Source organism: Lolium perenne, chromosome 4 (assembly GCF_019359855.2).
Source record: "Lolium perenne isolate Kyuss_39 chromosome 4, Kyuss_2.0, whole genome shotgun sequence".
In the NCBI taxonomy this organism is placed as follows: domain Eukaryota; kingdom Viridiplantae; phylum Streptophyta; class Magnoliopsida; order Poales; family Poaceae; genus Lolium; species Lolium perenne.
This window is the reverse complement of record NC_067247.2, coordinates 361658048-361685250: the sequence shown is the minus strand read 5'-3', so window position 1 is coordinate 361685250 and position 27203 is coordinate 361658048. Positions and strand designations below refer to the sequence as shown.

The following is a 27203-nucleotide window of genomic DNA, read 5'->3' as shown; positions in this document are numbered from 1 at the left end:
GCATCGATGACTCTAAGCTGGTCGTTTTCTTGTTTTTCTTCTGTTTGTGGTTATCCTGGTAAGCTGTTCAAACAACACCCTTGTATCCAAACTTTGCCGTATCCGAACATCGATTTCTCAACATCGATTTCTCACCCTCTCTTGTTAGCTTGCTTGCTGCCACAACCATGGCTTCAGGTTCAGCCACTCTCGGTCTCAAGATTTGCTATTTCTAAGTCGTCCAAGAAATAATTATTTCTAAGTTGTCATGATTTTGAAATGTGAAACTGCTCGATTTTCATTGGGTAGAGAATTGATGCTTAAGGTCATCGACGTAGAACTGAAAATATTTCAGTGGAATTAGAACGACAATTATTTTTGCCATTTATAGGACATGAAATCCTCATATTTACAGTAACAATGCTACCGTACGAATCCTTTTTTTTTGACGATCCAACGGTGGGGTAAACCCACCTGAAGTAATTTTTATTAAAATTGGTAGTACGAGCAGAAGTACATGGGGGGGTCGGGGGATCAAGGTTATACAAGTGCAAGGATAAAAAATAACAGCAACAGAGCCTTTTCTACAGCGCACGTAGAGCAGCGAGCCATGTTTCCAGGGGAGACGCGAGGAGCGTCGCGGGAGGCGATGCAGCCAGAGATCTCCGTGGCTGAGGACGAGCGAGATGATCTGGCGGGGAGATAACCTGATCGCGTCGAACACCATCCTGTTCCTGCTCTTCCAGGTGATCCAGAGCAGCAGCAGCACTAGCGTGTGTCTGACGAGGGGCGAATGGGCAGCGAAAGGCGTGGCGAGGGCGGCACACACATCCTGGAGGTTGCAAACCGAGGTGGACACCGGCACACCCAAGGCCGCGAACACGGGCGTGAGCCGGGGGCATCTGTAGAAGAGGTGCAGGAGGTCTTCCTCCTCAACGCAGAAAGGACGCGGAGTCCTTTCAATCAATCACGCGGAGTCGCAAGAGATCTTTCCTGCAGGAGTCTCTCTCAATCACTTAAGTCCACGTCGTTACTCTAAGCAAATTCCGTAAGAGAGTGCCCATAAGTGTACCATTATTGTACATATTTACCATATGTAGCATTTGACCCTATCCTTCTTTGAGGTAATTTTTTGGCCCTTGACTTCACGTTTACACGCTGATAATCCATTAACATTATTTAGCACGCCTAATATCTAAGCTAGAATTCTTACACAAAAAGATTCTTCCATACTAGACAAGATAGCACACTTCGATGCATTGACTTCACGCCTACCCAGACAACATGTGGATTATCTTAGATCTTTAAAATTGAATGAAGCAAGAGAAAGATCAAGACGAATGACAAGATCAAAGAGGCCTTACATAAGTTTTTTCTCACGGTGTCAATCGTGAATCAACCATTAGATGCACTCATTGCTACTTTCTTTATAACTATTTCAATATGTCTTCTTGAGAGCCTTCTCGATGAATTGGCAAGCACAGCTAAGGGCTTGGCTTCCTTGATACCTAAAGAAGAAATTAATATTCTTCGTACTAGACAAGGTAGCACGCTTTTGTTGTGCAGTTGTAGTGTTAGACTGATTGCCGTTTTTGGAGAGTGTTATAGATGTTTGTTGTCACTTTATTACTGGCATTCATAGTTGGTTCAGCCAATGTTGGTCATAATGTGCACTCTAAATATGATAATTATGGATTTTTGCATTTTTTTTGTTGTTGTTGTTGTAGATAATGCAAGATAATAACTTCCTAGATTTTTTTTAAAAACAAAACTACTAATCGAGATTTTATATGCATGATTTTCTTAGAAATGGAACTTTTATTACCCTGGCCTCCTTATCGTAGAGGCATATAGCCTTATTTATTATACTATTTATTGCAAGTCAATCAACCTAGCGAAAGGATCGAAGAGGTCGACTTGAGGGGGTGAATAGACAACTGCATATTTTAATATTTTCTTTCTCAATTTAGAGATAACATGAATTTCTCTAGATTAGAAAACTAGGCGAATAACCTATATTACAAGGATACAACAAGCACACATGGTATAACTAGCTACGATAGATTAGCAATTAACAAGCTAGTGCAAGTAAGCAGATCTTGAGAAATAACCACACAATGTATCCTGAAGTTCCCACATTTGGGGGGTGGTAGTCATGGCGGGGTGATTGGCATCGGTTAGGAACTGCCCAGTGCACTTCAACTACTCGATGAAATGAGTTCCTGCTAGGCTGCTACTCGTTGTTTCTTTGCGGAGTTAGGCTTGTCAGATGGATCCCACATATTAGGAACTATGTCAAAGTGTCATAATTTGAGTATTAGTGCGATTTATAATAACATGCCTCGGAACTGGTAGTTTTTTAAGAAACTCAAAAAATGTACTAACTCGTAAACTTAATCCTAATTGTGGCACCTTTATGTAATTCACTTGAAGAAGAAGGGAATGTCACGAAACGTGATACTCCTACAAAGGCACGTCAAGAACGAGAGAAGATGTTGCTAAAAGAGAAGGAACAAAGGAAATAATACCCAAGCTTAGAAGGACCAAAAGGGAGCGAAGACAGGCAACACGTTTCAGCAGCGGGACCACATAGGCGCAGGGGTAAGCTGAAGCCAGTTGGAGGAGGACTGCTGGCATGACCCAGAAGTCGACACTCAGTCGATTTATTTAGCGTGCAGGTTGCACTCCATTTTTCGATAAAGGGAATACATTAATATCAAAAGATACCAATTACACTTAGCCTCTGCAACAACGTACCACCCTAATGGCACTACGGATGCACACAGCCAAAAACAAGAAAAGAAAACTAAGAAAAAAAGTCCCGTTACAGTATCACGGGCCTAACAACAGCAATACATCCACCACCAAGACAACACCTGAAATACAGATTTTCCAAAAACGACGCCTCCAAGAAGGGAGCAGTGCTCTAACACCGTCGTCGCCCGATCAAAGATCTTAGGTTTTCACCCTGAAGATAGTCCCCGCTCTCAAAACAATGCCTCCAATAAGGTCATTGTCAGGCACAACCAGTTAAGGCCAGACCTTGGGTTTTCACCCTGAAAGGTAGGACTCTGAACTTCACCTGTGTTGTTGCCCCACTTTCATACCGCTGCTGTGAAGCCCGGAACACCAAGCAAGTCCCTCAACAGCGCGGAGACTTGAACCTCCATTAGCTAGTCCTCTCCTCCGGCCTTCATGAAATTCTCTTATTCCGACTTTCATCATGGATCCATAGTCACTTGATGTGAACACAGAAAAAGACCTTCGCGCCGCTCCCTCCAGACCAATCGGTCAGAATAAAAACATGGGTGCGCACGATCGAATACCACCGATCTAGCAAACGGTTACACTCCATTTGAATCATAGTTTTAAATAGCTGGCTATAGCCATGTTATAGTTCTGCTATAGCTTTTTTAGAAGGTTGCCGCTGAATTAATTCATGTACAATTTTCTCTTATAGCCTCGTTTAGCTACTACTAGGAAGAATGCCCGTGCGTTGCAACGGAAAAACGCAACAGCCTAAATTACAATAGATTAAACATGATTATATCATGTAAATCATCAAACTTTTATCTTACAATTCCTACAATAAATAAGGCCCTTTTTGAGGAATTTTGTGTTCCGCATTGTCTAGGCTTGGCATGGCGGACCAACAGGACTCACATTGCTTGCTTAGTGATATGCACCACCTTCACTCATTGTAATTGATATATTAACATTGTCTTGGCATGTCAAATTATACATTGTTGTTTGTAGTTTAGTTCCATATTTTTTCCCATAAAATATTGAATGGAGTAGGAGATGGATTGATAAGAATAATTCAATATCATCATTTCAATATTATTGAATGATTGGTAAAAAACTTAAGATTTCAATGCAAAATTCAGAATCCAAAGAGTGGTAGTTCCACCAATATTAGAGTAATTCCAACGGGTCGGCATCCCTCCTTTTTTTGTCCTATTTATCTACTATTTGGTGGTGCTCGGACGTGAGTCTGCGAAAACTTTGTCATAGGTACAACACAAGCTAATCAACAAACGTCAAGGAGCAAGAAAAGTCAGAGGACCAAGTAGACGCCCGAAGAGGAGAGCAAAGCTGGGAGCAGAGCAACGTCACGGCGGAAGGCTGCTTGACGCATGCGAGCGCCTTGACTAAAGGAAGGTGAGCGACCCGCATCTCGGTACGCCCCGGCCTGCTCCTCGCCCTGCCCGCAGTTGATCTTGCGACTGCGCTCGCCGACCTAGGGGCGCCGAGTAACCAAATCAGCCATGGCGGCACGCGTGAATTGCCGGAGCGGCGCGCTGGTTTCGTAGTGGCTCGCCTGGAGCGCCCCGTCGGCCGCCAGCCCTTCTTGCACGAATTACTGGAGCGCACGCTCCTCGTCTGCGGCCCTTTCGCTACTTGGGCGACCAATTGATCTCTGACGGCGACTGCTGTGCACTTTCATGGTCTTGCATGCATGCTCGTGTTAGGCAAAGCTCACACGCCTCATCCTTGGTCCGTTTAATTTCGGTACAAAAGTGCTTGCTCTTTTCTACTCCTTTCATTGTGCAAAGCCCACGGATCCTGCTGCGATTTCTAAGCCAACGATCTTTTCCCGTTCAGCTGTGATTCCCAAGTCGCTGGCTGATAGGCGGTCGCTAGTGTATATAAACCGGTGCAACTCCACGCTAAAAAGCAAGGTGGGATTAAATTTAACTATGGTTTGTAAAAAAATACGGGGTAAAACCCCATTAGACAAGCCAGCCAAAAGGCCTAACAAGCTAGCCTAGCGAAAGCCCAGCTAGCAGTCAACGGAGGCCCTCCACTCAACCTTATCTTCTCGCTTGACCCCAGCAGCCGCAGCCGCACACGCACCCCATCTCCATCTTCTCGTGAGCCTCACGTTTCTCGCGCGCGCGTGTGAAGCTACCGCCGCCCCTGCCGGCTCCCACTGTCCTGGCCAACGATGGCCGCTCCTGTCGAAGACTCTCCTTGCACCGGCGGCCCGGCGCTGCCTCCTCGACCTCCAATCTGCCCCGCCGTCCATGTTGATCATGTCCGCCACCAGCAGCTCCACCTACCGCATCCTCACGCCGGCGCTAGTTCCCCTCCTTGGCTCGCCATGTTCTGCGCATCAGCTCGTCTCTCTGCCGCGAGCTCCGGCGTAGGGCGCCGCTGCCCTAGGGTCCGCTGCCGCCCGTCCGTATTCCGCCGTCGCTGTTCTCCCCACCGGTGCCCGGTCCCCATCGTGCTCCACTGCTGTGGATGGTGCCGTCGAGGTGGCGGCTCCTCTGGGGCGCAACAGCAGAGCTGGGTCGGACAGTGAGTGGGAGCGCAGGTTCCATGGCTGGCCATTGCTCATAACCGCCCTCGCCCTCGGCGGACCCGGCGATTGGCGACTTCCCGTCTACCATGGGGCTGGCTCTTTTCCAAGGCGTGTTGCGGAGCAGCGGCAGCGGCGCGCCGCCGACGGCTCGTTGTCTTCGTCGAAGTCGGGATCTAGTAGAAGGAGGAGTTCGTTGTAATTTCCTTTTTTCTCTGGGTCTTTCTGTAAGAACAGTGGCTTAATGCAATCTTATCCTTTCGCAAAAAAAAAAAAAAAAAAAAAAAAAAACCGCCCTCGCCCTCGGAAGAGACGGAGAAGAAAAATATAAACGAACCGGTACCATGGCAGAGACAGTATTATGCGATTTGGTGGGAGGGTAAATCCGTCCAAATAAAAGTTGGACGAAAATTTTGGCAGAAACCTTAGCTCCTTTATTATTAGGTATAGATTTAGCCCCGCTATAGCTGTTTTGGGGGCTGCCGCTATTTGACAACATAACTCTGAATTCCCCGTCTCATGTTTCTCCCCTATCCCAAACTTCTTCAAGTTCCTCCCTCATGCTGAGAATTACTCCTGTATCGGATACATTGCAACATCTATTCAGTAAAACTATATCGTGGTTCTTTATAGTATTGGTCATGGAATGGTGATTTGCCATGTCAAACACCAAAGGTCCATGATTACCCCGAGATTTTTTTCGAAAATGGGCACTTTATTACTTGCGCAATAGACCCGGCCTCTGCATAACTAAGATGCACACAGCCGCACACAAATTCGTTACAAAACCACAAAAGGTTCAAAGATAAAAAAACATTGTCCAAATAACAATAACAAATACTAGCTAGGAGGGTCTAGCCGAATGTCACGCTGCCACCCATGTTGGGAGAAAATATCCCTCGCCGTATCCTCCAACCGTGAAGACACCTCCGTAAAGAGGTCCCGGTGCTCCACACGCTGCAACGGTATCCATGAACGAAGCAAAGCTGTACATCGGTAGATGACCTGCAAAAAAGAAGAACAAATATTATTGAAAATCTTGTCATTTCTACATAGCCACAGCGACCAAATAATTGCAATCACTCCCATCCTAATAAGACGTTTAAACCTAACATCCACACCATTGAGCCAGTTGCCAAATAAATTGACAACACTACGTGGTGGGTATAAGGTAGACCTAATTTGGACGGCTGACCATATAGACCTAGCAAACTTACATTGGAAAAATAAGTGTTTAATAGTCTCGTCCTGATGACAGAAGACACACTTTTTACTTCCATGCCAGTTGCGTTTGGCAAGATTATCTTTAGTAAGAATTACCCCCCGACGAAGATACCAGGCAAAGATTTTTGTTCTCGGTGGTATCTTCATCTTCCAAATTTTTGAATTATTATCGACCGAAATTTCAGGTTGAAATAAAGCATTGTACATGGAAACCACTGAGAATGCACCATTCCCGGTAAGATTCCATCGAAATACATCCGGTCCCTGGGTAAATTGAACTAACTAAAGACGCTGTAACAAATCCTGCCAAGAGGCTTGTCTAGGACCGATGAGACTTCTTCTAAACTCCACATTTGGTGGGAAATTTTCCAACACCTTAGCGATAGTATCGCCTTTGTGGCGCACAATATTGTACAATGCCGGATATTGTTCCCGGAGTGTGGTATTACCCAACCACTTATCCTCCCAGAAACGAATTTCCGATCCATCCTTTATAGAGAAAGAACCACATGGAAAGAAAAATTTCTTTGTTTCCATAAGACCAGCCCAAAAATGCGAATCTCCTGGTCTCCAAATAACCTGAGATAAAGCCTTTGAACCAATATACTTCCTCTTAAGGAGTGTTTGCCATATGCCCTCTTCGGTAAGTAGCTTATACAACCATTTACCGAGAAGTGTCCTATTCTTGACCTGGAGGTCTTGAATGCCAAGTCCTCCATGATCTTTGGGCCGACACAACACATTCCATTTAGCCAGCCGATATTTACGCTTCTCGCAATCCCCTTGCCAGAAGAATCTTCATCAGAAATAATCCAACCGTTTTAAGACTCCTCTAGGAAGTTGGAAGAAAGATATCATATAGAGTACCATATTACTCAGTACCGCATTTATGAGAACTAATCTTCCTCCCAAGGACAACAATTTACCTTTCCAACTACTCAATCTAATCTGAAGCCGTTCCTCAACCAATTTCCACTCAGCATTGGTAAGTCTCCGATAATGAATCGGAATTCCCAAGTACCTAATTGGAAATTGGCCCCTGCCAGAGCTGAAAAGTTCAGCATATTCTGCAACATGATCTTGGGCCTCGCCAAAACAAAATAATTCACTTTTATGGAAATTTATTTTCAGACCCGATAAAAGCTCAAACGCAGAAAGAATTAACTTTAGGTTCCGAGCCTTGTCTATGTCATGATCCATAAAAAGTATTGTATCGTCGGCATATTGAAGAATGGATAACCCTCCATCAACCAGATGAGGAATAACCCCTTCAATTTGGCCCTCAGACTTAGCACGTTCAATCAAGACAGCAAGCATATCAGCCACTATATTAAATAGTACTGCCGATAATGGATCTCCCTGTCTTAGTCCTTTCTTAGTCTGGAAGTATTTGCCCACATCATCATTAACTTTAATGGCAACACTTCCACCCGAGATAAAACTATTGATTAACGCACGCCACTCATCAGAGAAGCCTTTCATTCTGAGAGTTTGTTGCAAAAAAGACCACTTAATCTTATCATAGGTCTTCTCAAAGTCAATCTTTAAAATGACGCCGTTCAACTTCTTTCTATGCAATTCATGAACAGTTTCATGTAGGACTACAACCACATCCAGAATATTCCATCCTTGCATGAAAGCAGTTTGAGAAGGTCTAATCACATGATCCGCCACCGAATTTAATCGGATCGTGGCAACCTTAGTGAATATTTTAAAGCTCACGTTAAGAAGACAAATAGGACGAAATTGTTGAATCCTTTCTGCTTCATTAACCTTGGGCAATAAAATAATCTCACCAAAGTTGAGCCTAAAAAACTCTAATTGGCCAGCATGCAAATCCGGAAAAAGAGCTACCAGGTCAACCTTGATGACATCCCAGAAAGATTGATAAAATTCAGCTGGAAAACCATCAGGACCAGGGGCTTGATTACCCCGAGATGCTTCTATTCTGCCAAGAATGAGCTTGGCAAGCTGGAAAACTGCAGCGATATCTCTTTCTCGCTCACTTACTCAAACTGACGTCTGATCAGGAAAGTGCAGATGCTATCACTCTGAAATTCGTCACAAATTTTTAACATGGCCAATGGCACACCTACAGTGTGTCTGTGTCCCAAAGAAATGAACTCAAAACATTACGAAAAATCCGGACTAAGAAAGTATCCGAATCAGATCGGTCTAACGTGATCTGAAGACGTGCACCGCCAAGATCTACATAACCGGACCTAGGCAGCATGTGGATGATCAGCAGTCCCGTCCTCATCCGTTGACTGAGCGCCGGCGTCGGGCAGGTTGGTGACCCTGACGACAAGCGGCGTGCGCACGCGGTGGTAGCCGTCGGACCAGACGATCTCGCCGAAGTCGTACCGGCCGCGCGACAGCTTCGCCGGCGTGACGGTGACGTAGTACTCGGCCTTGGCGCAGCGCGGGGAGAATACCAGCGCCGGCGGCCACACCGCGACACGCGCGCCCTGGGGGCTGACGACGGTGGCATGGTACACGGCGTCCCTACGGAGGCCCACGTTCGTCACCGTCCGCTTCACGGTCGCCGCGGCGCCCAGCTCGGCGAGCACGATGGCCGGGTAGTTGAGGTCGGACACGCCGTACGGCATTCCGGCGCCGGCACAGCTCGTGTTGAGCGCCGGGGAGGGGAGCACCATCTGCCGCACCTGCGCCTCCGTGTAGCCGAGGCCACAGAGGTATCGCACGTGGTCGCGCGCGTCCGCGTCGTAGACCAGCCCCGGGTCCAGCGCCCGCAGCGGGTCCACGTGGCCCGCGCCGGTGTCGAAGGCATCCGCCGCCTTCATCGTGCCGCCGGCCAGCATCGCGTCGGACGTGTCGTCGTGCACGTACGCCGTGGTCATCAGAGCGGACTTGACGGCGGCCGGCGACCAGGTCGGGTGCACGGACTTGAGGATGGCGACGATGCCGGAGACGTGGGGGCACGACATGGACGTGCCCGTGTCGAAGTTCCACTCGGTGGAGCGCTTGTCCAGGGGCAATACCGTCGGCGACGACTTGGGCGGCCATGCCGCCAGGATGTTCACCCCCGGTGCGGTGATGTCAGGCTGCGAATTCAGCAACGCAACAAATCGTTTCAGTCATAGGCTCGCTCATAGCCCACCTCTTCACCATGCCCGGGTCGGTCAGAGGATTGTATCGTCTACCTTGAGAATGTTTGGAGAAATGGAGCTGGGCCCTCTGGAGGAGAAGTATGCGATAGCCGGCGCCGGCGTCTTGCCGACGACGGTCCTGCTCGCCGAGATGTGCACGGTCGGCCGTTGCCTGCACGTTGCACACGATCGATGCACGGTCAGAGTCACATTCTTTCATCCGACGGGGGATATATGGGAGGATTGTTTACCTTGAACGGCTCTGGATGTAGTTGAGGATCTTGGTGCCCTGACGCAGGTTGACGTGAACGGTTGGCAGGAAGTTGTCCTGGTTGGATTTCCGGGAGCTGGTGTCGGCGAAGATCACACCGGAGCCGCCGCCGGCGTACACCGCCAGCGCCGCGCCCTCGCTGGACACCATCCCTATTGTGGAGAAGCACAAGACGATCTTCCCGGACGCCGCCGTGCGGTTCACCAGCTGGTCGAACGAACACGTCCTTCGCACACAAATCGATTTGTCAAACACAAGTCACTTGTCACTAGGCTGTGCTCCTGGTTGCCAACTGAGAAATGTTTTACCCGTCTGCGAAGACACTACTGCTCTCTACTAATGGCATTTCCATGTCCTTGACGATGAAGCCATCTCCCTGTGCAAATACGTTGATACCCAAAATTTCATCCGTTATTTCTGAATTTCAACACATGCTTAACGATTCACTAGAACTAAGTAGGACTGTAGGAGTACCAACAACTCACCACGACGGAAGCGTTGTTCCCCAGCGCAATCACCGTGGGGAACCTCCTGTCGATGGTGCTCGCGGCGACGGTGATCCCCCAAGGTGACACGTTCTGCACCATGGCCGCGTCGGGACCGTCGTTTCCTGCCGAGAACACCGTCGACACCCCGAGCTGCATCGCGTGGAACGACCCGACCTCGGTGCTCGTCGCGAACAGAGGGGCCAGCGGTGGCGACGACCCGAGAGATGCCGAGATGACGTGCACGCCGTCGTGCAGAGCGTCATCGAACGCCGCCAGGATGTCCGCGTCGCTGCACCGGCCCGTCAGGTCTTTGAACCAGCACACCTTGTACACCGCCAACCGTGCCCTGGGCGCGCCACCACGCGCCACGCCGCGGCCCAGCCCACCAAAGTAGCTGGCGTTGGGGGACACGGCGCCCACCGCTGTGGACGCCGTGTGCGTGCCGTGGCCGACACGGTCCCTCGGCGACCGGTACTCCGTGCCACCGGTGGTGTTGATCGGGCCAAGCTCGCTCTCGATGCCGGCCAGGTAGTACCGCGCGCCGATGAGCTTGCGGTTGCACGCGGTGGCCGGGTCGAACTGCTGACCTCCCACGCACGTTCCGCGCCATGATGACGGGATGGGGCCTAGGTGGGAGTCATCTCTGAAGCTCTTGGATTCAGGCCACACCCCTGTTGACAACACACAAATGAAGAAAATCATAAGATGTCTCAAGTGCACCGAAATGCCCGCAACACTGAAAAAAACATCAGATGTCTCTAGTAGACTCAAATGCCAATGACCACAAACACTGTAACGACTAACATGGATGAGAAAAATCGCTCCCCATATCGTGCTTGCATTTATCATTGCACACGACATTCCCTATGTAGAAACAGAAATTGGCAGCCCTCTCGAAGTGAGATTCCAATTCTTCAACTTCATTGCAGTAGTTTCTTTCAAAAAGAAAGGCGGATACTCTTTTCTTTCAAGTAGGACACTTTTTTCCGATGTCAGTACGTGCTAAAATAAAATTGTTAACTTCAAATCTTGGTAAGGCATGCCAGCATCCAGGAAACAACTTTAAGTTTCACTTTCAGGTTTGTTCAAAATAAATCCCATGCAGTGCTGTTGGAAACCACAATGTGATGATATAGTAGCTACATATTTTGTTCAGGCTAAAAGAACATGCATTCAGGCAGTCTACTTTTCATGTGTGCAGATGGAGAAGGTACAGGAAAGTGCAGCAGGATTTGCATGGATGTAAAATCATTAAGTACCTGTGTCGAGGATACCGACAATTACGTCGTCTCCGTACTTCAAATGCATTTGTGAGGATGGTTGCTCCATCTGTAAATGCAAGCTGAGGCCCATGAAATCCCAGCTCCTGGTTGTATGGAGCTGCAGCATCCTGCTCCTGAATACAGATATGACCTCTTCTGATTCTGATTATAATGATCATGGAGTTCCTCGTAAGTTTCTGGGAGTATCCAAGTGTGCAGAACTAGGTACACAGAGATACTTTTCTGACAACAAAGTCTGCAGAGCATAAGTAATCGTTACCTGACAAGGTGGTGGCTTGCGTTGAATTGAGCAGTGCTGCAAAACCAGAGAATCCATAGCTGTAGCTATAGAGAATAGCTTGTCTTGCTTCATCCAGCCTGCAATGTTGTGTTCATGTAAGTTTCTTCTTAGCTACAACTTCTTGCCAAATAAGAAAGCAAAGATAGTGGTTTTATTTTTATTTTTCCTAAATAACTAATTGAATTGCTTCAAGTTAAGCATGCAGTACAGATTGAGTAAAAGTTCAGAAGCATGATAAATAGTTTCCATAACGTTACAAAGGATACAAATAAAACAATTGCCTACATTTTTTTTGAGGGGAACAATTGCCTACATTTTAATTTCACTAATTCAACTTTATAGTTGTTTACCAGATGGTCGTAGTACTATGCAGCAGTAACTAAGATGAACTTGTATTATGAAATGCAGAAGATTGTGCTTCCGCACGTTTATTCCCACCAACTTCAAGAAACTCAATGGTCTTTTATTGCTCCCCATTAATTTTAATTCAGAAAGTAAGATGGTATATTACTCTGCAAAGACTCTTGACAGAAGTTGGAGATGAAACCGTGTGGTCAGAGAAGGAGTCAGACCGTTATTGTGGCCCAAGTACACAATGTGAACCTGCAACACAACAGAAAAGAGGACAGAAATGAAATGAACAACTGATTTGACAAACAGACACAAGGCGAGTGAAAACCTGCACAAAAAACACTACATGTGAATGAGATTCTGGAGTGCATTGAACAGAATCAATGGAAGCAAATGAGAGCGAGGAAACAACGAGTAGAAGCAGTAAAGCAGCCATTGTCCTTTACACAATGACATCTGTGGAGTGGCAGGGACATATATAGACACCATACAGACAGAAGGACACGACATATGATTCTGTGGGGGAAAGTGTTCATGCCATGCCGTAGGGTGCTTGCAAGACAAGCTTTGCAAAGCTAGGATGGCCCTGACATTCCTCCATGGCTACATCATTCCCCTGCCTTCTTCATCTAGTGATCTAGTCTATGGATGGTTGACGGCGATGATTAGGCCTATCGAGTTAAGTACACAGTCTAGCTACTGCAGAGAGTACAAGATAACAGACCTAGAGTTTGTTAATTGCAACCTAACCCTCTCATCCTCGTGTTTTAATCATCTGATCTACTGTCTGTTACTTCCCAGATAGAAGAGGCAAAGATCCAGCTATCAGCTACAGACATATTTTACATGCTGTAGCCTTTGGGATCCTCCAAAGGCTAACTTCAAAGCATCAGATTAAAAAACCTACTAAAAGTCTAAGATCTAAGTTCTAGAGTTCAACTAAATAGGCAAGTGTCTTAAGTTGTGAAGATAACATGTGCGCACAAATCATTAGGCTCTGAAGATCTAGTTTAATGACAAGACAAACTCTTTGAACCTTGCATTATTAGCTAGATTATAGTAAAGTAAAGTAAGTCTGTGAGAACATGTAAAGTACTTGATCTATGATATCTAGCAGTTGAACCCTCTGAGCTAAAGCGGAAAAGCTTTTCTGGTCGCCTGTCAACCATTTATAGTAAATCCAAAAGGATAATAAAATCCAACACAGTTTAGCTGTGCAATTAAGTTTACTGCACATGTGTGTACACTAGAGACTGTGTGCAAGCATAATGCATTGGCTGAACCATGATAATGCTGAGCACCCACTCTTTACAGGAAAATCTAATTCTTAATCTGCACGGACCATGCTTAATTAAATATTGTTTCATCCTTCACACCCTACTTTACATGCACTTGAAAATGCTTGCCTGGTAAACAGCAGGATGTGTTAGATCTAGCATGCAGTGAAGTGGCAATCATATATTCTGGTGTATTGCAGCTTGCATACAATCAACGAGCATGCTTGTAGAACCAACCATGTAGTTTAGATTGTTCTTAGTAACTCTTGAATTGTCTTGGTGTTCTTCTTCTAATACAAAAGACACACACTGTGATGAGTGTTCGAGAAAAGAAGGAAAATAATGAAGATCACTGCAGGACAGGAAAACTGATATCTGACATTATGAAGCTTACCAAACACATCCCTTGACGTGAGAGTTAAATGTATTTCTTCACTTAATAAAAAGTTACCAGCATGCTTAGGAAACCATAAGTCTTCCATATTTTAGGTGCACCAACATCTGTAAATTTGCATCATTGACCTTGACCACAACTCACAACACAAATAATGGATTTGCACATGCATTGGGTTTCTGTTCATGTCCTCCACCAGTGGCCTTACATCTGTTGCAAGTCAAATTATGGTCAACGCAATTGAGGGGAGTAGCTGGCATTGGCTCTCTTCCATAATGAAAACCAATAATAATCATGGATCTCAAAAAAAAACTAATAATAATCATTTCAAGATGCGCCTTAATAGCATATATACAAACATTTGGTGCAAACGTGCACCCTCCAAATCCGAATGTTGCTATGATTCTGGTGAGGGAATAAATAAGGATGAAAGATCTGCTACTACTACTATTACTACAAGGATGAATTGACAATTGACCAAATAATCTCTTCGTCAAAAAATCGCATGGCCTGTTACATGCATGCTATTCTTCACCTGCATGAGCCCCTGAACTTTCACCAGGCAGGGAACTATGGAGTCTTTCTCAAACTGTCTTCCCAACCTCTGCCACAAAGTAGCTATAGGATCACTAGAACATCTTGAAGTGACCAAACAGCTAGGTTTTCTGAGAGTATGGGAATTCCAAACTTTCATACTCAACTAAACTCAGTTTTTACACCTGTCAATGTGACAGAGGAGCTAGGCTGCTAAAGCATTCTAATTTTTGGAGAAATTTTATCAACTAAATCACGATATAGCCATGCAACATCTATATTGCAAATGGATGTGCATGGAGCTTCATTCTACCAGTAAAACTGAAGATAATTTGTATTATTTGTCTTCTCATAAATTACTACATTTATATTCCAAAAGCCTTATGCATTATCAATATTTATATAGGAAATTAGAGAGAACAAATTAAAATTAAAATATTTTGAGTTCTGCCTTCTTCCAATACAAATGGCGCGCACTTGGGTGTGTGTTTAATATAAAAAGTAATATTTTGAGTTCTCCCCAATCTATATATATATTGGAAGCAAATCACTTTACACCAAAACCAAAAGAAGTGGAGCTTTTTTGCTTCAAGAAACACTCAAAAAGTCAGTATGCACTAATATGGTAGTAAAGCTCGGTATCCATGGGATCGGACTGTACCTCTGCCTTTGGCAGCTGATCGAGAGCACACAGCTAACCAGGGACGATGACAAACTCATCTGGAAGTGGCGTGCAATTGGAAAGTACACAGTCAAGTCTGCATACGGAGCTTCTTTCCATGGTTCGACCAACTGCGCTTCCTGGAAGCTAATCTGGAAAAGCTGGGCACCTAACCGCGTCAAATTCTTCCACTGGCTTGCCAACTTGGATCGATGCTGGACGGCATATCGACTCGCAAGACGAGGGTTTCAACATCACCCAAGATGCCTCCTCTGTGACCAAGCTCCAGAGACAATCCAGCACCTCTTCTTAGGCTGCTCGTTCTCTCGGCAAATCTGGCACGAAATCCTGTCCTGTCTGTGTATGTCTTGTAACCCACCCTCGGACGAAGCCAACCTCTTTGATTGGTGGCATGCCACAAGGCAACACACCCCGAAGCCGATGCACAAGGGGCTGGTGACCGCGATGCTGCTGGTACCAAGGATGATCTGGAAGCATCGCAATGACTGCGTCTTTGAGGGAGTACAACCTTCAACCAGAGACCTGTGTGCCAGGATCAAAGAGGAAGCAAAAACTTGGGTTAGTGCAGGCGCAGAAGGGCTCAGAGATATCTTGCCACCAACCTGGGACGTTCACTGAACTCCCCAATCTGTATTAAACTGTGTGTAAACCTATTAGGAGGCGTGTAACAAATCCTATCTTTTCAATGAAATGAAACGCAAAGATTCTTTTGCGTTTTCTCAAAAAGAACTGAGAGAAATTTTATTTGGTTACTAAGAACTGAGACAGCTCTGAGATAAATTATATATCATGTCAAGATGAAAAAATTCCATATTTGTGTTACGGAAGTGCAGAACAACATCAGAAACATCGTTTTCCTCCACATGGACAAATTTCTTAAGTCCATTTTATATTACAGCCAAGTGGATTGAAATGGATTCAGATGATAGCTGAGGCCTATGAACGTTAGGTTGTCAGAAGATGCCATATATATATATAAACTTAACTATTTCGCAGTCAACCTCAAGCCTTGACAGTGTAACATGAACTAAATTTTATCCAAGTTCAGAGATTAATTGAGTATATAGGTGCTTCTTAACAAGGTAAACTTCATTCACTCAACGAAACATTGCCACTACATGGTTAGCTTTGGAATATAGGAAATGCAGAAGCAGAAGGGATGAGAACGGTTCTCAAAGCATGCATAGTCCTACTATGAGCACATAAAAGCACACAGTACCCTCAGAATTTAAACTAGACAGCTAGAAAAACTAAATAGGTACTTGAGTTCACAAACAACAAGTTTAACGAACAATACTCTGAAAGCTGCATTGTAGAAGAATCTAGACAATTATCTATTCTAGTTTCACCAACAAAATAGGTAACCTTTAGGGCTTTCTAGGACCAGACAGTTGCAGAAGACCAAGTAGAGACTGTTTCCTTTAAGTGTTACTACAAAAATGCAAGTGTAAAGGGGATGCAACTTATAAAGTCTTACAGCCTTTAGCTCAGCAGCTCAGGTAAATAATTCCCTTGGTGAAGGGATAAAGTCTATTCCCACTCAAGACATGGCTACAGGCTATGCTCAAAAGTACTTAGACTTTGGAGTAGTATGCAGTTGTCAAGTTTGGTGTCGTAGCATTGTACGTATGATCTGCTAGATGCTACACCATAGTAATGCGATTCTAGTCAATTAGCATTTTTCATATCAGCCATGGACAAATCTCTTAGCGCCGTCAAGGTGCAAATAGTCATGCAAAATCCAAAGACAAATATCATCCATACATCACCCCAACTGAATTCTACATAGTTGCGCAAACTGAAGGAAATGGGCAGGGCAATGTGCTAATTCAAGTGTAGAGCCAGCTGGAGCTCAAACTGTCTAATCAGTTATAATGTGACCTTTTCCCTAATCCGTTGTGAATTCGAACACTTAACTACTACCCACAGTGTGCAGAGCCAGCGCCAAAAATCTCATAGACATTCGGTCGAATACCTGGCGGGCGCATGAAGGTTCTTCTGAAAAAAATTACTCTCCGGCAATGAGAACTGATTTTACCCATGGAAACAAGAAGTGCATAATGCGGTGTAAAGGCCTAGGAGATCAGCCTGATCCGAACATGGCAATTGGCCAGGTAATCAGAGGATGGGGACAGTGACACCCCCAAAATGCAATTGGACAAAGGGGAATTTTCTTTTGTTTGACCTAATAAGATGTGGATCGAGGAGGAACAGAGGTTAGTTGGATGTTGGACTTGGAAGACTGCCACTGGCCGAGGTATCTCCCTCCCACCCATCAATAAAGCGATGATGCCTCCGAGTCCACGCAAATTCCCCACCGCAACACATCTCCGTGAGGATACTGCCCTGTGATCGGGACACCCACTTGCCCTGGAGCGAACGCAAATCATCACATCACGAGGGAAACAAAGCAAATGCAACAAGGAAAAAAGAAAGCCGGGGGACGTGCACACCACTACCAGTCCACCAAGAAACCCCATCATTCCGCCTCCGTCGTTGAGAGATCGACCAGAGGAGTGAGGGCAACGCTACCAGGTCAAAGATGACCCTGGAATCCAGCCACCAATACACTCCGCGATCACCATTGTCTCACTCCAACTCGAGTGCGCCCTGCCCTCTCCAGCTCTCATCGGTGGTCCGTCAGACCATGCCTTTACCACCTGGCCGATTGCTGCATTTTCCCACCACACTTTCCTTCTCTTCCAAATACAGACGAAGAGATAAATGCAGGGGAAGGGAAATCCTCCATACCCGTCTTAAATGCCCGTTGGTGTAAAGGGGTGCATAAAAGGAAAACTGCCTGCCAGAATTGAACCTGTTTCTCCTCTTTGAAACGCATGATAAATTGAGAAAGGGATGTTCCATTTGAGCCCTTCTTTTGCGTTTCTTCATTCTCTGTAGCTTCCAGCAGATAGGAATCTGTACCTTCTTCCTTTGTGTTTGGTGACAACTTGCTTCTTCTTCCTCCTCCTCCTCTTCTTGATGTTCTTGGTGAGACAGGCAGAGGGCTAAATTTGTGCTTTAGGAGTTGCGTGTTATGGGTAACTGCTGGTTTAAAGGGAATCCATATTTTAACAGGGTTTCTTCCAATGCAACGAAGTCAGGTACTGCTGTTCTTTCTTGGTATGGTTTATGTGACTTTCTGTTATTCATTTGATTCCCCAATTTAGAAATATATATACATGCATGTTGATATGCAGTACTTTTTCATGAGTACAAAATATTGTTAGCCTTTTAACATCTATGGCAACCTCAGACAATCAATTCTCAATACAGAGGTACCATACCTTCATGCTCAATCAAATTGTGGCTATTCCAACACTAAAGATTTCAGTATGAATACCCATTCATCATGCATGTTTTCGAATTGTTTTTTCTTCAATCAAATCCATGATTTAAAAAAGGTTTAGTGAACTGTGCAGAGTATTCTGATCTATTTCTTGCAAATTAATTTTGAACTTCAGAACCATTTAAAAGTTTTAGGCCTACCAAGCTTGTGACATGCATAACTTGCCCTTTTATCCGTTGCAGAATCTCCAAAATTGCAGAGCCCGTCGGAGAGAGCCGAGAAGGATGACAGCCTATTGCCCTCCAACCCGAAGGAGGTAGAGGAGCTGCGTAAGGACTCGGCTCGGAAGAACCCTTTGATAGCGTTTACATTCGAGGAACTCAAGAGCATCACGAAGAACTTCAGGCAGGACTCGGTTCTAGGCGGAGGTGGGTTTGGCAGAGTCTACAAAGGGTACATCACCAATGATCTTCGCCAAGGGTTAGCAGTCGAAGAGCCGTTGCGAGTTGCGGTCAAGGTCCATGATGGAGACAACAGCTACCAAGGCCACAGGGAGTGGCTGGTGATTAGCATTTCTCAATCATCTTTCTTGTGTGGTATGTTTTGGTTTACTCTTTGTTACATATGAAGTTCCCCTCATATCTGCAGGCCGAGGTAATATTTCTTGGGCAACTCTCGCACCCAAATCTAGTGAAGTTGGTCGGGTATTGCTGCGAAAATGATCACCGGGTTCTTGTTTATGAGTTCATGCCTCTGGGATGTGTGGAATCGCATCTGTTTTCAAGTAAGTCTAAAACCTTTTTTTTTAGGTAAAAAGGGCAGGTGTTCTGCCAATTCAATTAAGTCTAAAACCTGTTCTTGGCACTGTTTCTAGTTCTTGAAAATTATCTTACTTTCGCAATGCTCTTGGTTATGACACCAACCGGTTTCATTCTCATAAACTACTTTATCATTCAATTTTATGAGTTCTGCAGATACTGTGATTTTGGAACCAAATTTGTTACTTGATAAACTTCCTAAAATGTAACCTAAAATGTGTAACAAAATGCCTTTTACTATTTCTTCGTAGTCAATGAAGAATATGGTATAGTATGCATTATTATTTCTTCACATGGTATTACACGCTGCATTGTGTAGATTTGTTCAAGGAATTGCACTTGCTAATGCAGGGGTGATGTTGCCACTGCCATGGTCCACCAGAATGAAAATTGCACTCGGAGCTGCAAGGGGACTTGCCTTCCTACACGAAGCTGAGAGGCCAGTCATTTACAGGGATTTCAAGACGTCAAACATATTGCTAGACGAGGTATAGGCCGCCTTCCGTTGCTCCAATGTTTGCAGCTAGCCATTCGCAAATGTATTGCTACACACCAAACATTTTTCGTTGCTCCGTTGTTGCTTCTGTCTTCTTCTCTGAATATCTGGAAATGTTCATCATCAGGAGTATAATGCGAAGCTCTCTGACTTTGGGCTCGCGAAAGACGGACCGGTCGGTGACAAGTCGCACGTTTCAACGCGCATCATGGGCACCTACGGTTACGCTGCCCCGGAGTACATCATGACAGGCAAGTAATTAACTTGAGGGCAAAGCAATGGGAGCTGTATGTTCCCAGAAGAAGATCGCCAGAGATCTCTGCACTATCCAGCAGCAGATCGACAGAGATAATGACGCGACGGTGTGGCTGTTGTGTGTGTTGCAGGGCACTTGACGGCGATGAGCGACGTGTACAGCTACGGGGTGGTGCTGCTGGAGCTGCTAACGGGGCGCAAGTCGCTGGACAGGTCGAGGCCGGTGAGGGAGCAGACGCTGGCGGATTGGGCGTTCCCGCTGCTCACGCACAGAAAGAAGGTACTGGGCATCGTCGACCCCAGGCTCGCCGCCGACGACTACCCGGTGAAGGCCGTGCACAAGACGGCCATGCTCGCCTATCACTGCCTCAGCAAGAACCCCAAGGCCCGGCCGCTCATGCGCGACATCGTCGCCACCCTCGAGCCCCTGCAGCAGCAGCCGGTGGCGCTGGTGGGGGACAACACGACGAACACCGGTGTGGGCGGTGGCGGCAGCTGAAATGCCCACCCAGTGTTCCCTTGTACCTGAAACGCATGCTGCCATGTAATCTGCATATTTGTGAGGATCGTAATAGTGTTATTCTTGTCCTGCATATAATGGCTGTACCTTTTGTGTGGCCACTGGCCACCGATAGTTAGCTCTCGCTTGAACTAAATGCCAGTGGGCACACAAAAATTACGACCAATTCATACGGCGCCTAAGAGTGATCTCCAACTTGGAACGGAAACCTCGTCACCACCGCCGGAAGGACTGCTTTAGTCAAATCGGTTATTGCGTCTCAAGCCATCTACTACCTTACCCCGCTTGCCATTTCTCCGGGCACTATGAAATTCATCAATAAATTGGAGCGGGCTTTCCTTTGGTCCGCCAAGGACACCACCACCGGGGCCAAGTGCAAGGTCAATTGGGACAAAGTTTGTCGACCGAAGAAGTATGGCGGGCTAGGGGTTCTACACATGTGAAAATTCGCGACGGCTCTTAGACTACGTTGGCCATGCCTTGAATGGAAAGACCCAAACAAAATTTGGATTGGCTCCGGAAACCCGTGCTCCGAAGAGGATATGGAGTTGTTCTACGCCACCACGACCATCACATTAGGGAACGGGAAGAAAACCCCATTTTGGCATGCGCCTTGGTTAAATGGTACAAGACCAATCGATATTGCACCTTTGATCTATGAGAGCTCCAAGCGCAAAAATTGGAAAGTGGCGCAAGCGCTTGACCAGGAGGCTTGGATTGACAAGATCGATTTGCAACGTGGCTTCACCATAGACCACTTCTTGCAATTTGTTGAGCTTTGGACGCTTCTTGATACCATCCTTCTTATCCCTGATCGCAACGATGAGATCACTTGGAAGCTCACACAAGATGGGAACTACACCACCAAATCGGCCTATGAGATGCAATGGTTCGGTCTCATCTATTCTCCTATGGACAAGATGGTTTGGAAAGCTTGGGCGCCTCCGAAGACCAAATTCTTTGCATGGCTTGTGAATCAAGATAGGATTTGGACGGCCGACCGCTTGGCGAAGCGCGGTTGGCCAAATTGCGGTCTTTGCCCACTTTGCAAGCAATGTACGGAGACCGTTGACCACCTCTTCGTCAATTGTCGATACACAACCCGCCTTTGGAATTCCGTCATACAATGGTTGGCAATCAATGTGGGACATCAACATCACCATGGCACCAACCTCACCGTCCCGGAATGGTGGGAGCTTATGGCGGGAGAGCATGCAACAAACCGCAAGGCCATGGCCTCCATCACCCTTCTTGTCACGTGGGAAATTTGGAATGAGCGTAATGATAGGGTCTTCCATAATAAGAGTGCCCCCTTGCATGTAATGCTAGATAGGATTAAGAGGGAGGCACGGCTTTGGGTCATTGCGGGAGCTAAAAGGTTGGAAGATATCATGCCGAGAGAGTAGGCCTTGTTTTTTATTCGAACCTTCACATGTTCTTTCATGTAAAACTTCTTCTTAATCAATAGATTGGGGCAAAGCTTTTGCCCCCGTTTCAAAAAAAAAGAGTGATCTCCCTCTTTGCTTCACGCGATTCTTTTAAAATTTCAAGTGACGAGGTTCTATTTGTACAAATGTAATAAACTCTTGCAAACGAGTATATCATTTTATACTCCCTCCGTCAAACAGGTTGGAGCTTTGTCGAAATTCAGATGTATCTAGATACTATCTATATCTAAATTTAGATAAACCGCAGACAAATTTTATGGGATGGGAGAGTATTTTCATGGCCCTACATCAGCTAGGCAACCTTCGCACCCACAAGCCAACACTATGGCCACATTTGGTAGCTCGCATGCTCTTTATATAGGCTCCGTGGAGAAGAAAACAGCCTGGGCTCACTCCATGTTGTGGCTCGCACTATCCTTAAAGCAGCTTTGGGCTAGCCTCGGGAGGAACTGTCTAATCGGCCGTTTCAACAGAGTCACCCTCGTGATTGGTGCATTGGGGTCTATGTTATTACATCCATAAGATTAAAAAAATCCTTATGGTAAATGTACCTTTTATTTTAGGTCCCCATGTTTTTTTTATTAGAGAAGTACTCCCTTCATTATAGTTTTGGCAAAGATGTTGACATGACTAGATTAAGAATGAAGAATTTGAAGCGAATATATGATATAGACAAAAAAAAAAACATTAATATGTATGCATTGTGGATAAGATCACAATCCGCAACAAAATGATGGTAAATATGTTTGAAGTCCAACCATGTCAGCGCAAACAATCTTACTGCAGGTAACAAACATAAGTACTCCTTCCATCCAAAAATGTACGTCGCGAATTTCTTTAAATCCAAATCCGCGACATCATTTTTTGGATAGAGGGACTGAAGGAGTACTTATTTGTTCTTTGTGTAGTGCTTTTCAACATATTTCGTCAGAAAGTATATGATTCCTTACATACCTGAAGGACAGAACATGAACATCACATATCGTTGTTGTCAATATGTCACGGGTGAAGTTCATGCGAAGCATCATGATGATGATACACTGAGTTTCATATAGAACCTGGGAAAACATGTTGTACAAAATAACCTAAACGAAGGTGATGTTTACATCTTCCTCCAATTTGGAATCAAAGAGGGCTCTCCTATTGGGATGGTACACACAATATGAACTTAGTGAATTATTAGCATTTAGGATGTAGCTAGCTATACATGTAGGAGATGAACTGTGAACTTGTTGGGTTGAGAGGTACTCTATGTACGACATATGCTCATGCCCATATTTTTCAGCTGCAAGTTTTATTTTGTGTGCTATAAGTTTTATAATATTTTGTGTTTGATTTATATTATATAAATGGTGTTGGATAGTCAAATTGCTACACAAAATATTGAACCGATAGATACCTTACGGAACACTAATTTAGTGTTGTTATAGCAAGTTATGTGCATCACATAATGTCCGCTGCCAGTCTCTGTAGCGCATCGTTAGTTGTATATGCTACACCAAAACTAGCTCGGCGTATCGCCATGTGCCACATACAAAAAAAAACGCCAGATACATATAATCCCCGATGCAATTATCACTAGGATTTTAAGTGCCGCTATAGCGTGTCCGCGGCGAATAAGAGTGTGCCACAACATTTTAAACTGTTAGGACCCACCCCTAATAGATGGACAAAATACATGAAAGTTTCCTTCCCAAGTGGGGCCTAAAATGCATTGTTAAATGGAAAATTTCTAGACTTCAGAAAAGTTGAAAGATAAAGTAGCCTGCCCGCTTAGTAGAGTTGTCACGGTACGATGTCTCTCCTATGAATAGGAAGGCACAAGAGGCCATCTATTTATACTAACACACCTTACTATAACATTTATTAAGTTACGTGCATGTAGCAACGAGGCAAAATGAGAAATTAGATTTCTTCGATTAAATACCCACCTGTCACCTCCTCCACGCCGATGGCAATTTGGGGAGAGGGGATGGGGGCATGATGATGCTTAGGTGCCTCATCATAATATGGGTACCGAGTTAGGAACAACACAAAAGACGATTTTTTTTCAAAAAATAAAAAAATCTAAGAAAATCATTGTTTTGTCTAAAGAGATGATACAACTTGTATAGTTGGAGCTGCATAGGCGGATAGGCCTACTCGATGACCAAACTCATAAACAAACCTACCGCGTCCCAAAATCATAAACAAGCGATTATGAACTATCAATCTACCAGAGCATCAACCACTTCATGTCAGTGACTATCAAAAATTGCTTTATAAGGAGCAAGACTTCCCTAAGAAAATAATTAACTTATTCTCATTTCACTTCCATGATTTGGAATTACACAATTCAAATTCAACATTTTCTTATTGTGTACATGCAAAATTTGGTAGGTATAGGCTTAAAAGGTATCATGCATTACCAGTAGATTGCAAGAACTACACCATGAGCTCGGTCGACTCATAATATCACATTGTCACTCTATTCTACTATAACATGTTAGCCATTCTCCCTCTGCTTTATCAATTTTCTTACCTCCATGCCCACGTGATTCAATTGTCTCATACATCACACCTTCCTCCCAACATGAGGAGTCAACAATCGTCTAATTCTCTTTTTTGTTAGGATGTACTTTAGATCGCAGAGAAGAATGGTCACACAAAAATGGTCAAAACAAGGTAGGATGAAGCAACATCAATTCTTATAAAGGTTTAACATGAACAACTCTAGTCATAGATAGATATGAAGAATTGTCGATGCATGTGGTACTCATGAGTAGTGGCTTGGTTTGAGTTTGTTTTCGCGGCTACCTGTAAATTGTTCTCCGTAATCCGAAATATTTAGTGTTTACGTTCAATGTACGGATAAGGTGCTCACAAGTCACAACCTTGAGTGTTGCCATTACTCTTAACCTAAGAAATTTTCTCAAAGTAAAACAAGTTAACACAAAATTCTACATGACATTAATTTGTGGTTAAAATTCTATCCACTAATAGTGGTTCATAACTCCATTTAAATCTGCTAGAGTTCAATCTAAATCTGGAATATTACCAAATTCTATTTTGATATATTTCCGTACCTGAAACTAGATTATTTTTAGTTGAAATCACCGGTAGCACCCATTAGAAATACAATTTTGCCAGTTCTCGCTCAATTGAGAATTGGCTTATAGCATTGTGATTCGTGCATCATATGCGTTGTGTGTTGGTTTATAACTGAATTATTCTCAATTACGGTAAAGGGAAACTAGGGAAGAGTGTTTAGGAAAAGTGTTTCCGCCGTTTGATTTGATTCGTAAGCCATGATAGCTAGAAGTTATAATTGGGTTGTAAGTACAGAGAATCGAGGTAATTGTTAGTCCACTAGGATCTCTATGCCCCCTTGTCAACCTTTGGCATAAATTCGGAACACATATTTAAGTGCATCAAGCCGCATCCCACGTGGGTTCGCAAAAGCATTATTCATTTAAGCTAGACTAATTTATTTAAATAAATTATGAAATTGTTGCGGTCAAAACCCACCGGCGGGCAGCGACGGGCAACACAGTAGAGCCGGGAACAACTTAGGGCTGCGGCTGGCCCTGGTCCCTCCGAGCGACGGCCCGCAAAGCCTCTGGTACACACGTCCGATGCTGATGCAAGGGCGTGCCACCTGACCTATACCTGGTCAGGAAGGTGATGGAGATGCCTCGCTTAGTTTCCTGCATGGCATACACGTAAACATTAAATACGAGTCTCGATCGGCTCTCAGGTTATCCTGTGAATCGGCTCAAGGAGCCGATCCACCCATGATTCGTACGAGGTGCACGAATATATGGTGGTCCTGCTTGATCAAGATAAAGCTAAAGCGATCTACGACGATTTAGGGTTTTCACCGCATAATCGGATCATCCTACTCACGATTGGGCCTCGCGGCCACGCACGGTGATCGTAAGCCGATCCTAGACAAGGCCTAAAAACCAACACGAGGTTGATCCCCGGAACATCCTGTCTAGGACTAGCAAACGACACCCTACGTGCCGCTGGATCCTCCAACCCTTTGTAAAGCCTAACTATTGCAGATATTAAACTAATCCTTGAAGAACAAGGAGCAACCGTAACGGATCGGATCTACTAAATAATGATCAAGCGGGGTGCCGCCCCTACACCTAAGATAGGTGTAAGGGCGGCTAGATATGCAAGGGTTGCACTACGATAGCATGTAATACGAAGAACAATGCTAACCCTAACATATCTAAGATAACTACGTTGCTCGCCATCAAAAAGGCTTCAGTACGAGCAACGCATGAACAACGAGCATAAGCTTGTGCTGCCTAGATCGCAAGATGCGATCTAGGCAGCATGATGCTTACCGGTAGAAACCCTCGAGACGAAGGAGTTGGCGATGCGCCGAGATTGATTTGTGGTTGAACGTTGGTTGTTGTTTATTTCATAAACCCTAGATACATATTTATAGTCCAGGGGACTTTCTAACGTGGGAATAATCCCCACCGTACACGAGACAAATTTTACCTAAACGACACGTATCCTACTATATTACAGATACACGGGCCAACTAGCCCAAACTTTGTATAACAGGCCGATTCACGTATTTCCTCCATGTATATTCTTCAAATCCATCTTGATCGCGGCCCACCTCTGACTCGGTCAATTTCTGGTGATAACACATGCCCCCCTGGTTTTGATAATGATAATTTCAAAACCACTCTGTTTTGCCTTCGAAGGGTCATGTCGTGGCAGAGCAGAACCGTTGCAGTATCCTTCATCATGATGTTCTGTCTTCTCAGCTTCTCTGCCAAATTTGATAGCTTTGGCATCGCCTCCTCGTAAACTGCAATGGCATTAAATCCCCACCAGGCTCCTTATTATTTAACCGTGCCGATTGGTTAGCCCACTTCATCCCCTTCCTCTGTTCCAGCTATCGGCACCAAAAAACCCTCTTCCCCTGTAGCAATGTCTTCCTCTTCCTCTGTCTCCTCCGGCCTCTCCCTCCAATCCTTCTCCTCGAGCGAGCCGGAGTGGAACTCCGATCATGCGCCAGAGGGCGACCTGCCTCTGACCGATGGGAAAGAGGACCTCAAGTTCCTCATCGAAGGGGAGCTGATAAGCGAAAGTGAAGACGACCTCCATCCCTGGGTGAAACCCACCTCCCCCGACGGGAAGGGGGAAGAAGTAGAGGAAGAAGAAGAAAAAGAGGAGGGCGGCCCCTCCTCC

At 45.2% G+C, this 27203-nt stretch overlaps 2 protein-coding genes across 5 annotated transcripts; one reads left to right on the top strand and one right to left on the bottom strand.

Annotated features, from left to right (window-relative positions):
- Positions 1-8560: 8560 nt before the first annotated feature.
- Positions 8561-17873, bottom strand: LOC127296800 (subtilisin-like protease SBT3.18). 4 transcript variants are annotated; one of them, XM_051327021.2, is made up of 13 exons: positions 17632-17873; positions 17154-17548; positions 15158-15700; positions 13963-14172; positions 13698-13858; positions 12452-12543; positions 11920-12017; positions 11637-11801; positions 10375-11048; positions 10198-10265; positions 9870-10115; positions 9673-9790; positions 8561-9573 (listed from the first exon to the last, which is right to left on the bottom strand). In XM_051327021.2, the coding sequence occupies exons 5-13, from the start codon at positions 13728-13730 to the stop codon at positions 8731-8733; spliced, it is 2337 nt and encodes a 778-aa protein (XP_051182981.1). In that variant the 5' UTR covers positions 13731-13858; positions 13963-14172; positions 15158-15700; positions 17154-17548; positions 17632-17873; the 3' UTR covers positions 8561-8730. The 4 variants fall into 4 exon arrangements, with proteins under 4 accessions (XP_051182981.1, XP_051182982.1, XP_071675551.1 ...); XM_051327022.2 differs by having other exon boundaries at positions 17364-17548; XM_071819450.1 differs by lacking the exon at positions 17632-17873 and having other exon boundaries at positions 15158-17609.
- Positions 17874-17914: 41 nt separating this feature from the next.
- Positions 17915-20674, top strand: LOC127296801 (probable serine/threonine-protein kinase PBL16). Its single transcript, XM_051327023.2, has 6 exons — positions 17915-18282; positions 18710-19029; positions 19116-19251; positions 19637-19773; positions 19909-20032; positions 20168-20674. Exons 1-6 carry the CDS (start codon positions 18216-18218, stop codon positions 20533-20535), a joined length of 1152 nt encoding a protein of 383 aa, XP_051182983.1. The 5' UTR covers positions 17915-18215; the 3' UTR covers positions 20536-20674.
- Positions 20675-27203: the final 6529 nt, after the last annotated feature.